The 14,111-nt window shown below is 38.8% G+C and overlaps 1 protein-coding gene across 1 annotated transcript in view; it reads left to right on the plus strand.

Annotated features, from left to right (window-relative positions):
* rps6ka2 (ribosomal protein S6 kinase, polypeptide 2) overlaps positions 1-14,111 on the plus strand; it is a 32,621-nt gene that overhangs the window by 12,797 nt on the left and 5,713 nt on the right. Inside the window, exons 6-17 of the mRNA XM_026939545.3 lie at positions 125-231; positions 2,163-2,200; positions 2,280-2,422; positions 4,338-4,408; positions 5,798-5,886; positions 8,055-8,119; positions 8,849-8,951; positions 9,425-9,555; positions 11,484-11,609; positions 11,851-11,940; positions 12,291-12,449; positions 12,741-12,902. Of these exons, the coding sequence (XP_026795346.1) occupies positions 125-231; positions 2,163-2,200; positions 2,280-2,422; positions 4,338-4,408; positions 5,798-5,886; positions 8,055-8,119; positions 8,849-8,951; positions 9,425-9,555; positions 11,484-11,609; positions 11,851-11,940; positions 12,291-12,449; positions 12,741-12,902 (1,284 nt within the window). The remainder of the gene's footprint in view (positions 1-124; positions 232-2,162; positions 2,201-2,279; positions 2,423-4,337; positions 4,409-5,797; positions 5,887-8,054; positions 8,120-8,848; positions 8,952-9,424; positions 9,556-11,483; positions 11,610-11,850; positions 11,941-12,290; positions 12,450-12,740; positions 12,903-14,111) is intronic.

Below are 14,111 nucleotides of genomic sequence, written 5' to 3' on the forward strand. Positions count from 1 at the left end.
AAATAGAGAGAGTAGCTCGTGTCTTGGTGGTTACTTGGTTAGTTTCTCTTCTCTTTAAATGCTACATGAAGCATTTTAAAGATTGATCAAAATCTTCTTGGTCTGTTCCTGCTTTTCCCTACAGGTCATGTTTACTGAGGAGGATGTGAAGTTCTATCTGGCTGAGCTGGCTTTAGCTCTGGACCATCTTCACAGCCTGGGAATTATCTACCGTGACCTCAAGCCAGAAAAGTAAGTGTGACCAAAAAAAAAACATATTCTACTGTAAACCTCATGCTGCATGTCCTACAGCAATGGCAGGATGTGTTCCACCTCCTACAACCAATTATTTATAGTATTCAGCTCCAGAATTATTTTTACTCTTGGTAAAGTTGGGTAAAAAAAGAGATTCAAAAAAACTTTGTGGCTAATTAGCTTAAACTCACACTGAAAATATGAGAGAAATCTAACCTTTAATTTAAGTGAGTTTATTCTAAGAAAATGCAACATATCCACTGTTTGGGCAATCATTAAGAAGTTTAAAAGAGCCAGAGCTGTAATGAACCTGTCTAGAAGAGGATACAAGTGTATTTTTCCCATTTCTCCAATCATCTCGGTTGGAAATTTGCAGAAGATGGCATCATTTTAGGATTGCCAAGTTTCCAAATCTACAATTAGATGGCAACTTTATGCCAACAAACTACTTGGAAAGACATGAGAAAACATTTTCTTTCATCTAACCACAAACATAAGCGCCTGAAGTTCACTAAACACTACTGGATCTTTGACGAGAGACGGGTTCTATGCTCAGATGAGACACAAATAGAGCTGTCTGGCAACAAACACTCCAGTGGGTTTGGTGTAAAAAGAAGGATTGTTATACAGAAAAGCACATAATCCACGCTGTTAAGTATGCTGGTGGATCTGTGATGTTGTGGATCTGTTTTTTGTCCAAAGGCCCTGGAAACCTTGATAGGATATGTCACATCATGGACTCCTTGAAGTACCAGGGGATTTTAAATGAAAATCTGGCTACCTCTGCCAAGAAGTTACAACTGCATCATGGCAGGACAATGATACAAAACTTAGATCCACATAGAAATGGTTCCTGACCAGAGAATCAAGCTTCTGACATGGTCTTCACAGTCCCCTGACTTAAACACCATTGAAAACTGTGAGGTGATCTGAAGCAGAAAGTCCACAGGAGAGGATCTAGGACTGTGGAGGATCTGGAGAGATTGTGTGTTGAGGATTGATCTGTATTCTCCAATCTGATTAAGTGTTATAAGAGAGGCCTCAGTGCTGTTATGTTGGCAAATAGGGGTTGCGCAAAGTAGTAAAATCAGAGGTGCCAGTAATTGATAAGGTTTTTTTTTTTATTTTTGTAGAATATTTTTCAAATAAAGGTCATGTTTTCAGTGTGTGATAAAGCAAATTAACTACAAAGACATTTTTCATAACTACTTGTCCATCTTTACCAGGGATGCCAGTAATTCTGGAGCTGTATTCATTATAAGGTTTTTACACCAGCCATTATGGGCTGCAGAAGCACCACTCGGATTAAATGCCCTCGAATAAAAACCTCAGCATAATTCCACTGGCAATCCTGCAGTTCAGCTGAGGTGATATAACCACTTGCTTAGATCCAAAAAAAAAATCCATCCAGGTGCTCAGGTGTGATTAACACAGCAGCTGTGCTTGGGCCGGATTTAGAGGCAGAGTCGAAGCTTTTTCTCCTCATAGACAGCTGAAATCTACACCAGTGTTCTGCTTGCGCAAACAGCAACACTTTTTTTTTTCCTTTTTGGTCTCACAGTTTTCTGAGTGTTGAACAGCACACTGACTTGTACTCTGAATTGGCTCTTGAGAGAGGATAAACAGAGAGATAATCCTCCCCATGTTCATTTTTCCTCAAGGGGACATGGGTATGAGGAGGTATACTCAACATAGGGTTCTCAGTGACATGCTGTTCTCAGTGCAAATGATTAATGGCATGTAGCTAAAAAGACAAACCGTAGGACATTGAACTCCTATTCGTAAGGACAAACACGTCTTCAATCATGTCAGCCTGCACACACCTCAGAAGAAACAGTTGTTCTGTTGAGCTCATTAGACATATTAGCATTTTAATTGAAATTCTTCTTTAAAAGCATAGAGTAAACGTTTGTTAACATTGTTTACAGCATTCTTCTTGATGAGGAGGGACATATAAAGATCACTGGTAAGATATATTCTTTCTTTTCCAACACTTAATCAGCAGAGGGCATATGTTAAGATATGTCTCTGTCTTGCTGTTTCAGATTTTGGTCTGAGTAAAGAAGCGATAGATCATGACAAGAGAGCGTACTCATTCTGTGGGACCATCGAGTACATGGCTCCAGAGGTAGTCAATAGGAGAGGACACACACAAAGCGCAGACTGGTGGTCATTTGGCGTGTTGATGGTAAGTGTCCTCGAGGCTGGAGGACGAGCAGGTTGGATATAAGACTGTCTAATTATAGAAGCCTACACATCAGGTGTGTGTGTGGGTATGTGTTCGTTGTGATGAGTAAAACTCTAACCTATGACACGCGTTTGAATATTTTACTACAGAGGCATTAAAAGTAGAATAGAGAGAGACAATTTTCTTTACCTATGGAAGATACAGCCGTGGAGGAAAGTAAAGGAAGTTAAAAAAGACAGACTTCCTGCAACACTGACTGTTTATAATGGGAAAGGATTGCTCACACTACACAACTTTAATCACTTACGAGCTGTTGTTTTGAGGAAGTAGTGGAGGATATTGCAAGCTGTTGTTTTGAGGACGTGTGCACACTACACAATTGCTTGCAGACGAGGCTCAGACACAACCCAATCTTTCACCTGGACAGATCCCCGACAAAGCATGCCTGATCCAAATCCTGATTTCTCACAACAATAAACCGAGAGAGCTGTCTATCATGTCTGTCTGTGCTATTTAGAACAGAATAGAAATAAGAGGAATAATGGAAATGAATGATTGAGTTGGGTAGATGTGGGCTGCAAGGATTGTCTGCAGAGAGAACTGGAGGTGTAGTGAAAAGAAACATAGCTATTTTTATACTGTGCATCATCAAATATCATGTCATGTTTGTTTGTATTTTGTTGTTCCTAACAAACATTTGGGTAAGACATATCAAATATTTTCTCATAGAAGCATTATTATTGTGCTTAAAATTCCCACACTAATAGGTGGATGATAGAACTGGATTCAGGGATCTGCTGCGCGTGACAGGCCACATACTGAGAAAAACTGCTCACACTGCACGCGTTGTTGACACAGGGGCATGTAGCGATTTGACGTTAACCCCAGGGAATGCACAAAATTAGATTGTCTGCTATTAAAATCTACATTTTACTTAAAGTTTACTTTCCATCATTTACCAGCTGTTGTTAAAGCATTCACTCCTTTTGTTTTTTTTAACAGTCAATGATTAAGATGATAAAATGATTCAAGTAATATATACTAAAAGCTAGCTCATCCTTCTGTTACATAATTAATGGTCAGACTTTCAGCAGAGATGTTTCATGACGCCTGGTAGATGAAAACTAAAAGCCTTACCCTTACAGGCAGACTCAGACATAAACAAGTCAGCATATTTATTTTTAAGAAGCTAGCACATCATAGCCATTTATGCAGCTCTACAAATGCAAGAAAAAAAGGCTAAAACAACAGTCTTTGCGGCCGGCGTGGCTCGAGTTGATTCTATTTCAGAGTTGATACACCCTTTAAGAATTAGTTTCTCAAGGTTAAACGACTTGATGACTCATTGTTGGGTTAAATGACGTTTGGTTGAGTGCTCAGGGCAGCCAAAAAATCAGCTCTCAAATGCAATGACAGCATTTTTAAAGAATTAATAGAATTAAATATTAGGAAGGTAATAGATGATGGTTTGATGCTTTATCTAAACACGAATACCCTTTTGTGCTTTTCACTTTCTCTAAAAATAATTGCAGTAATTCTAATATGATCTAATAGACCATATTTGTATTAGATAACACATTAGGCAGTAATTTTTAGCAAGTATTTCGCACATACAGAGTATATATATATATATATATATATATATATATATATATATATATCACCACCTAAAATGACTTGTGTTATTCTCTGGCCTCCTTTTTGAAGATGGCATCGACTAGCAAATGTATAAATTTAGCAACAGCTCCAGCAGACTGAGTGCTGGCTCGTGTCCTAATATCTCAGGGAGAATTCGGTTATACAACTCAGAATACAGGCAGAAGGCACCACCTGTGAGAGCTGATGCTCTGGAAGTTCATATTGTCATAACGTCGAGCTGACACCAAAGACTAACACTTTTATTGTTGTCCTCCAGTTTGAAATGCTGACTGGATCGCTGCCATTTCAAGGCAAAGACCGCAAGGAGACCATGGCACTTATTCTCAAGTAAGATTCGACACTTCTCTTTAATACTGTTTAACATGCCTTGTGGATGAACTAGATATGTAAAGTTGGCTTGACAAAGCCAGTCTGAAAGTTTGAAACTGTTTCATAAGCTTGAAGATAGTTTGAAGTTGAAAGACAGAAAGAAAGAAAAGGTGATAGACAGACAGTTAATAGTAGAAAGATGGATGACAAATAGAGTGATAGAAGTAGAAAGTCAGATGGAGTGTGAGAGTGACACAAATAGATAGATGGAGAGAGAGTTTTATTAGTAGAAACACAAGAAGTGAGAGAGTGATACAGGTAGACTGATAGAAAGATGGATGAGAGAGTGTGTGGCACTGATAGAGAGGTAGATGAAGAGAGAGTTACAGGTACATTGACAGACAGAGAGGGAGAGAAGAGGGGCTTCAGGCCTTGTGCACACAGGTGTGTGTGAGTTTCAACAGTTTGAATTATGAACATTCTGAGCCAGGCTCTGAACATTCCGTCAGTGTAACTCTATGGGAGGTTTTGGGATTTTTGATTGTTCGCTACGGGAAAACCATAAGTCAGATCAGTTCCTGCAGCTTGATAAGTCAGAACAGCCTGAATAAGGGCTGTGCTGATTTTGGCGAATGTGGAAATTTTGGGTCTTAGAATAATAATAATAATAATAATAATAATAATAATAAGTGTAAACAGCAGAACATAATGTTGGCCAATCTTTGCCAAGCCAAAATAATTACTAGCAGGTATGCTTGTGCAATATATAGATTTTTCCCTGCATATGATTTACCAAAAACCAAGATAAATCATTTTATCATCCACAAACAATAAATGAGCATTTCCACCATTTTAGGTTTAAGGAGATTATGTTATGGTGTTACACTATTATCAGCTGATAGATTTTATTTCACATTAATTAACCCAAACATTCACCTTTTGCCGTGACCGAAAGCGAGTACAGTAAAGAGCACAGGAGATGGGGGACAGGGCCAGGGCTTCTAGGTGGTGTCACTTAATAACAGAGAGTTCAACATACCTACGCTAATCATTTCAGATTTATATGTCGATTGGCTCATCTCTCGTTTTATTAGACACAAAAAGACTGCTCTTTTGACATATTTTGGAGTGATAACTTGTACTTGCAAACTCCCACTCCTCTACTGCCAGCCCTCCAATGCTAAATGCATAAAGCTTGGCAGATCTGATAATAAAATAAACAGAGAAAACATTATTGGACATCGAGGCAGTGTAATACTGCATAAAGACCATTAAATCTTTATATCTCACAAGCATTCTAGTGTGTGTACTGGTGTTGCTTTAGTTTTGTTTTATCAAGATTATATGAAATGTAATTTTTATGTTATCTGGGGAGATGTGTGGTTAATATTTGTATCTATTTTTTAGGGCAAAGCTTGGCATGCCACAATTCTTAAGCCCGGAGGTACAAAGCTTACTGCGAGCACTTTTTAAAAGGAATCCAACCAACAGATTAGGTAATCTATCTGAATACTGCACCATACCTTTACTTATAATTTAAGTGTTTATATTACCTGATCTGTGTTTTCTGCATATTTTATTGTCTAGTCTGTATATTTTGTTCTCAATCTCGTCATAAACATTAGGCACAAACCAGATAGTGTTAGCATGCTAGCTAGAACATAGCAATAAAAATTTGGGGCATTGGGGCAATCAGACCCCCCTGGATCACTCACTAATATCACCAATATCTGCCATTAGTTACTAGCTGACTATCTCCAGCTACAGGCAGAGTTCTCTAGAATCTAGAGTTTTCTAGCTAAACAATACAATTCCACAACGAATATAAACCAATTATCATTCAAAATAGAGAACAAATACTTTACCTGTTCAGTTAAAAAAAAGCTATCACTCCTAAATCCATTTTCTTCCTAGTACCATACTGGCTCATTCACTTACTGTCTCCTTTCTCTGCCCTGATTATTTGTCCACTCTTGGCTGTCATAATGTAGTTGGACTTCTTTCACGCCTAAACCTGGGACGTGATGTTACATACAACTGGTGTGTGACATATGTGTACAAATGTCCCACCAATTCTGACCTGACACAGTAGCTAACTGTGAATTAATATCACTGGACTAGGGTGAATCATAGCAGCTAAGAATCGTTTTGGCTGCTTGACTCAGTCATTATTCTTTTACCCTTTTTAACAAAACAATCCCACACCATGTAGCCTTAAAATAATTTACATGGTGTTAGATTATAGGCATTTAGTGTATTCTTAAAGGCCTCAGCATACCCACCTGAGAGGCAGTCACAGATCTCATAGAGTGTTCATCTGCAGAGTTGGCTCAGCTGCCTTGTGCATGACACAGTGAGCAAAGCCTCCACACGGTGTCCGTTTGCTCCGCAATTACATCATATTGTTTGTGGAAGCCAGCCGAATGTTGGCTCTGCATAAAGTATGCTCCGACCATAAGCTGGTGCTGATTTCCTTCTTATGTCATTTTTCAAAATATTTGACATCACTTTGCACCAGAATTCCTTATGTTATCTCTTATAATGGATAATGATCAAGATGAGTAAATGATTCCGATGGAACGCGAGCTCACACTTCTGCTGTGTAATTAACAAGTTTCAGCTGAGATTTTTCATGACAGCTGGTTGCCTGAAACCAAAAAAATCTGTCAGAGGCTGGCGCACCATTATAGTAGATTTACAGCTTTGCACAAGCAGAGAGAAAACAATCGTTTTTAAAGATAACACGGCTTGAGTTGATCCTGCTTAAGAAAGGATGTACACTAAATCTGTTTTGAAAAAACTAATGTATTACAGATTTTAAAGAGGTGGTAGGGGTGTGTGTTAAACTATGGTTAGCTATGCTGAGCTACACTGAGATGAATGTTTATCTTGAATATGGGGTATTTTTTTTATTAAACCAGAAGGGACTGGAGAACAGTAAACAGTGTTGCTGGGTAAAATTTGTGTCACTTTAAATTTCTTTTATCATACTTCAATGGTCTGAGACTTTACACAGATTTTCCTATATGTGACTCTTTATATGTCATCACTGTAAATTGTGTCCTTAAATTAGGTCAAATTTAACAATTATAGTTAAAAGTCAGTCCGCTAGGACACCCTGTTTCTTGTATCAAGGAGGTCCACTCCAGATGGGGTAGAAGTGGCTCTTATTTAAGCCTGAGTAGAGTCACGTCGAGGCTCAGATGCAGGCCATTTGTGTGAGCTGTGATTGAATGTGACTGTGAGAATCACACTCTCCATAATTCATGAAGCAGAAAGAAAATGCAGTAGAGGTATCATGCTGAGCACAGCTAGACAGGCCTAAGCCTTGCATTAGCTATTTACACAGGCAACTTCTCAACTCCTACATGTAACAGACCGATGCATCATTCAGAATGTTCTTGTGGGAGGGACCTGAAAAGAGTCAACAGGATAAGGATGCAAAAATGAATGCTAATGTGGCCTGTTAATGAATTAATGTAATCAGTTAGCTGGATGTCTTTAAGCCAGAGCATTGAAATGGACTGTCAAGATATTTGCTGTTGATATGGGATGCAAATGAAAAGGTGGACTAGACTTCTGAAGCACTTAAATTCAGAGATAGTATGGGAAATTATGGTATGATTGCAATAGTTTGATCTTTGCCTCTCTGGCTTCTCCATAGGTGCTGGACCTGACGGAGTGGAAGAAATCAAAAGGCATCACTTCTTCGCAACCATAGATTGGAACGTAAGTGGTCTCTCTTGACAACCTGTGGGTTTAAATTTCATGAATAAAACAGAGATGGCTCCTGAGTGGCATAACAGAAAAGCATCATCAGGATTCGAACTCTCGATCTCCCGACAATGCCACAGCTATCCATGACCTGGAGCCAAGGGAGCAAAATAGGCTATGCTGTCTGGGTGGGAGGGATGGCATACTCTCGTCCCTGTCAATCACAGTGCCACTAGCTAATTGCGGGCATCCGTGAGCTCATATATGTGGAAGAGGGTAGATAGTGCTTTCCTTTGAGGTAGTTGCGCTGACCTGTGATGTAGCATGAGCAGCAGTTCAAAAAGATGTGGTTGGCTGGCTTCACGTGTCTCGGAGGAAGCACGTGTTTGCTTTCAAAGCTAAGCACGTGATAGCTTTTTAGATGTTCCACTCTGAAAGAATGCGAAGCTGAATTGAGGAATTGAACTGAGGATTGTTAGTGTTTTTTTGTCCATGACTGTGAACAGAAGCCACTTTCCTCTGTCCTCTCTGCCCTCAAGTTTCCATGTTACTAAAGCTATTCATATTGGACTCAAACTTGAACAAAGTATGCAGGTTGTTAGTGTGTAAGCAGGAGGACTGTACAGTTACACCTAGATATTAGACAAATGTGTAGGAATTGTGGACTAACTTAGCATCTTGGTGCAATTATGATTTTAAGACAACTGATCGTTTTTTTATGCATTGTGTCTTTTTAAACAACAGAAATTATACAGGAAGGAGATCAAACCTCCGTTCAAACCAGCAGTTGGCAGACCAGAGGACACTTTCCATTTCGACCCTGAATTCACTTCCCGCACGCCAACAGGTGCAAATAAATTCAGATCTTTCCTCATTACACACATCAGTGGTTTTCATATTGTGATCTTTTTCACATTTTGCATGAAGCCATAAACAGAAATCTCGAACGATTAGGCAAATGTAAGTGAGAAAAGAGTAACACATTTTTATCTGACCCAGTATGATGGATATTGTACAGAAGGTGAGAAATGCATGCAATACAGTGACCATTGTGCTCAGCTTTCTATAACATCTATAACACAACATAGCTTTCAGCCAGATATTTGTGATTATGTTGGGATTTAGTGTGATGTAACCATCTGCACGCTACCAACGTGACACTGATAACATGAACTGCAGATCTGTGCAGATTGTGATGACCTTGTGTAAAAGTCACTTCACACCACACATCTGATCAATTGTGACTTTCCATCCATGCAGAATTCGTGTCCTAGTTTCTCTGCTAAATGTGTGTGTGTGTGTGTGTGTGTGTATACGCAGACTCACCCGGTGTTCCTCCCAGTGCTAATGCCCATCAGCTTTTCCGTGGTTTCAGCTTTGTGGCCACCAATCTAGGACAGGAGCAGTGTATAGCAGAGACCAGACCGAACTCCATCAATCCTATAGTACAGGTAAGCAAAAGTGCATCAGCCTGAAGAGAACTACATTTTATTTCAATTCATTTCCATCATTGCTCCAGTTCACTTTCAGAGGGATTGCAGGATAATCCAGAGTGACATTAACATTTGATGCGGCATACAATGAACTGGCATTTATCTACGTATTGGCAAAATAGAAGAATTTATGATCTGCAAATGATAAGATCAATGGTGAGATCAGTGGTGCACTTTATGGTGTGATAAAATACTGTCATTTTAACATACAGGCCCATCTACATCAACTGCCGTAGTGCATTCCAGAATTATTGGCACCCTCCAGGAGAAAGGACCCAAAAATAACCCTTTAATAGTGCTCTTTCTGAAAAACACAATTAACACAGCTAAAGCATACTTGACCATTTATGTTATTTCTATTGTATTATATAGTAAATGAATATATAAAATAGTCTTTTTAATTATAGATTTTAATTTATTTTTATTATAGCTTTAATCATTTTTAACACTATCTAGTCATAGCCAGTTTCCCTAGTGTATACATGTGACATCTAAAATCTAAAATCATTGTGTCATCCCTCCTCATGTGAAAAGACAACCAAAAAGTTTCAGTTCAAATGATACAGATGGATGTCAGGTAATGGATTTTAAAAAATGTGGTGGTAAAAAATATCACAATGCACAAGCATGGCTGTAATAAAAAGATGTATATCCTAGGAACTGAAATACAGTGAGGAGGATAGTGAAGAAGGCAAAGAAGAAGTCGGATAGTTTCAGAATTGTACAGTTTAATTGATGATTGAGGTTGTCAAATTTCAAAAATTAATAATTATACACAAATCCTCCATAATAAGACATTGTTTGTAAGGGCTGCATAAAAGAAGCTCTTCCTCAAAGTGTTTTTAAATCTACAGCTGGAAGTCTGTGTCTTGGTCAATTAACACCAAAAGCGAGCTTTTTAACCCTATGTTTTTTTTTTTATTATTAAAAAAAGGGGGTGGGGCGGGGGCATACAAGAAGAAGCACCTGATACACACTGTAAAATATGATGGTGGATCAATTATGTTTTGTGGCTGTTTTATGGTTAGTGGTAAAGAGGCTCTTTGATGAAGACTGATGGCATCCTCAATCCTGTTTCATAATATCACAAGTTCATAATATATATATAAAAAGCTCATTTTTTATGAGGGGTGCCACTAGTTTTGAATTAAGTACACAGTACTGTATACCCTGGTCTACATTTACAGACCAATGTTTTTCACCCTTACTCTAGAGAGGCTGCTAGAGAGGCAGCTAGAGAGGCTGCTTATGCAGGTCTCAGCAAAAAGGGTAAGGAGCAAAAAAACAAGGAGGACGATGATTCCTGTTGTGTAAGCTGATTTGTTTGTGTCACATGGAGCCTGACTGACTGAGTATATCTCACTGAAGTGTCAAGGTGGAGTGAACATTATTGACTTTAGAGAACACACAGATGTCAGGATGAGTGACAAGGCCAGTTGTTGGCGCTGACATATTGTGACCCTGTTCTTCAATCTGACGTCACGCACTAAGACCATCCCTCACTTATATTGAACCTACACAGCATGAGCATTTGTGCAAACGCTGTCAGGTAAACCCCTTCCATGAAGAGATACTGATTCTTTAGACTCGCTGGACCATCTTCTGGGTTTGCCTACGAAGGCAGCAGAGCCATTGCATGATTTTTCATTTTTATTTGTGATTGCATGTGTCCCTGCTGGGACTCATAATAGGCAAAGAAATATTTGAAGATATTGAAACTTTGAATTTTGACGTAACGTAATTGTAAAATTTCAGCCATTACATACATGTTTAGAATAGAAGCATCCTTTTGAATGTTTAAATATGCTTCACTGTTTCTGTTTATAAGGGGGTTTTTTTTGGACACACGTCTAATGTTCTTACCGTGTTTCTGTTTTGCATTTAAGCAACTTCATAGCAATAACATCCATTTCACTGATGGCTATGAAATAAAAGAGGATATCGGCGTTGGCTCGTATTCAGTATGCAAACGCTGTGTACACAGAATCACCAGTGTGGAATATGCAGTTAAAGTAAGGGAATTTTCGCATTTCTGCTCTGGTTAATAATAATAATAATAATAATAATAATAATAATAATAATAATACCCACATTTGCATAGCATTTACAGTAGTAGGAAGTTCTGTGTATAAAATGGATACCATGTTTTTAGTGTTTTTATTTTGTACTTCACAATTTCCTCTATCCTGATGTCTTGCTAATGACTGAAAAAGCTGTGTTAGGCTGTACAGTCACTAGACGCCTTCATTTCAGATCATAGACAGAGCTAAGAAGGACCCGTCTGAGGAGATTGAGATCCTGTTGCGATATGGACAACACCCCAACATCATCACTCTGAAAGACGTGAGTCAAATTTCTACATTAAAAATGTAATATTTACACTACAAATTGTACATTTCTATGACCAAATTAAGTACAAGTAACATAGCCAAATGTGCACCTATGTTCTTTTTGCTAGTTTTAAAGATCGCTGTTTTTCTCAGATAAAATTGAGCTGAAGACCGAAAAATGTACATGAAAAATATATGGTTCTTATGTGAATTAGGCAAATTAAGTTACATTGTAAGAAATCATTTTAGTAATGCTTCCAGTGTAGTAAAAATGTTAAATTAAAAATGATAAATTATGCTCATTTTGACAGGAGCATAACAAAAGGGTTAAAATAAGAGAGCTGTGTCTGCTGCTGCTTGCAGGTCTATGATGATGGGAAGTTTGTGTATCTGGTTATGGAACTGATGCGTGGAGGCGAGCTGCTCGACCGCATCCTGCGCCACAAGGGCTTCTCAGAGAGAGAGGCCTCTGCTGTGCTCTGCACCATAACCAAGACTGTGGAGTATCTACATTCACAGGGGGTCCGTTCTCTATTTCACTCACACACACTCGCATACATATGCATGCATACACTCAGGCACAGTGAGCTCACTTTGGGGTGCCTCAAGACACAATGTCTTTGTGTAATTATGGCTGCAATTTCAAAATGATATTGTTATAAACAACTGCATGTCCTGTATTAGTTTTTAATGAACACACATTATATCATAGCTGTTGTCCTGCATATCAGCTACATGTACTATATGTTAATATGCGTATTATCTGATGCTTGCAGTTTGTTGCAGTTTTTCTGGCTTTATGTTCTTGTCAAGGTTGTACATCGAGACCTAAAGCCTAGCAATATCCTGTACATGGATGAGACGGGTGACCCGGAGTCGATAAGGATCTGTGACTTCGGCTTCGCAAAACAACTCCGGGCTGAAAATGGCCTCCTAATGACCCCTTGCTACACTGCCAACTTTGTGGCTCCAGAGGTAATGAAACATCCTTTTCTCTTATTACTGCTATTATAAATACATCTGTGTATTGGGGTGTAACCAATGACTGTATATATGAGTGGACCACATGACGCCATTCACTCCCATTGTGCGGTTTTGAAGCCTTTTTTGGGTTGAATTGGGAGTCGCCATCTAGGGAAAATTGGAGATCTTGAAGCTAGAGCATGCACAGTAGATACAGCCAGACGGACAGTGGGACCACTTTTCGCTCACCCATGTTAATGATGGACACGTACAGTACATGCACACTGATATTAGCTGAAGTGGAACTTAAAATGGTGCATCAGCTAACTTCAAGTTGCGAGTATAGCTTATAATTTTCACAGATATATTTATTTTACAGTTGTGAGGAAAAGATTTTAGAGTGGTGAGTCATGACTAACTGATCTACCATTTGCTGTTTTAATCAAAGTAATGTAAATATACTGTAAGAGCTAATGTAAGGTATATACTGAAAATATACTGGAAAACAGCAGTCAACATTTACACTTAACACAAACTATTTTACAGGAAAATATCACTGATCTCCATTTTTTAATCTACGTAGCTCTGACACCTGCAGTAAGTTACCATGCCATCACTTCTTTACTCGCTTGGGTTTGTTAGTTATAATAGCAGTACAACGAGCTTGCTTAGACATGAAAATAAGCAACATACCCGAGAAACTGCAAAGAACTGCCCGCTGAGGGTCTGTTACAATAGTTTACAGTAGAACAGGATATGGGTTTGCTACAGAACCTTTAAGACCTTCAGGTCCGCGTCGGGAAGTTTGTGCGCATTCATGAGGCTTGACTGACATGTCCTAACCTGTCAGTCACCTTATCAACCACGCCCTTTTATTTATCACCAAACAACTCCTATAAAACACATTGATCATAAGGAAAAATATTGGGGGAGATATCAGGGTCCACTGAACATGTAAAAACAACAGAATACTATTCCTGCAAAAAAATTTCTGGAGATGTCACTTAAAATGAAAGATTGCCTGTCCCATTCACTAACATGGGAATGGGCGGGGTTAATTATTGTACTGCTGCCAGCCACTAGAGGGCCTCAGAGACAATTTGGCTTCAATTTTAAATCCCTGTAAGGTCGTCTTATATATAGAGTCATTGAGTGTTACACAATGGCCATATTGGATTTGACGTGGGTGTGGCTGAAAGGGGTAGGTCATGTTTATCTTTC

Source organism: Pangasianodon hypophthalmus, chromosome 3 (genome assembly GCF_027358585.1).
Source record: "Pangasianodon hypophthalmus isolate fPanHyp1 chromosome 3, fPanHyp1.pri, whole genome shotgun sequence".
Taxonomy (NCBI): domain Eukaryota; kingdom Metazoa; phylum Chordata; class Actinopteri; order Siluriformes; family Pangasiidae; genus Pangasianodon; species Pangasianodon hypophthalmus.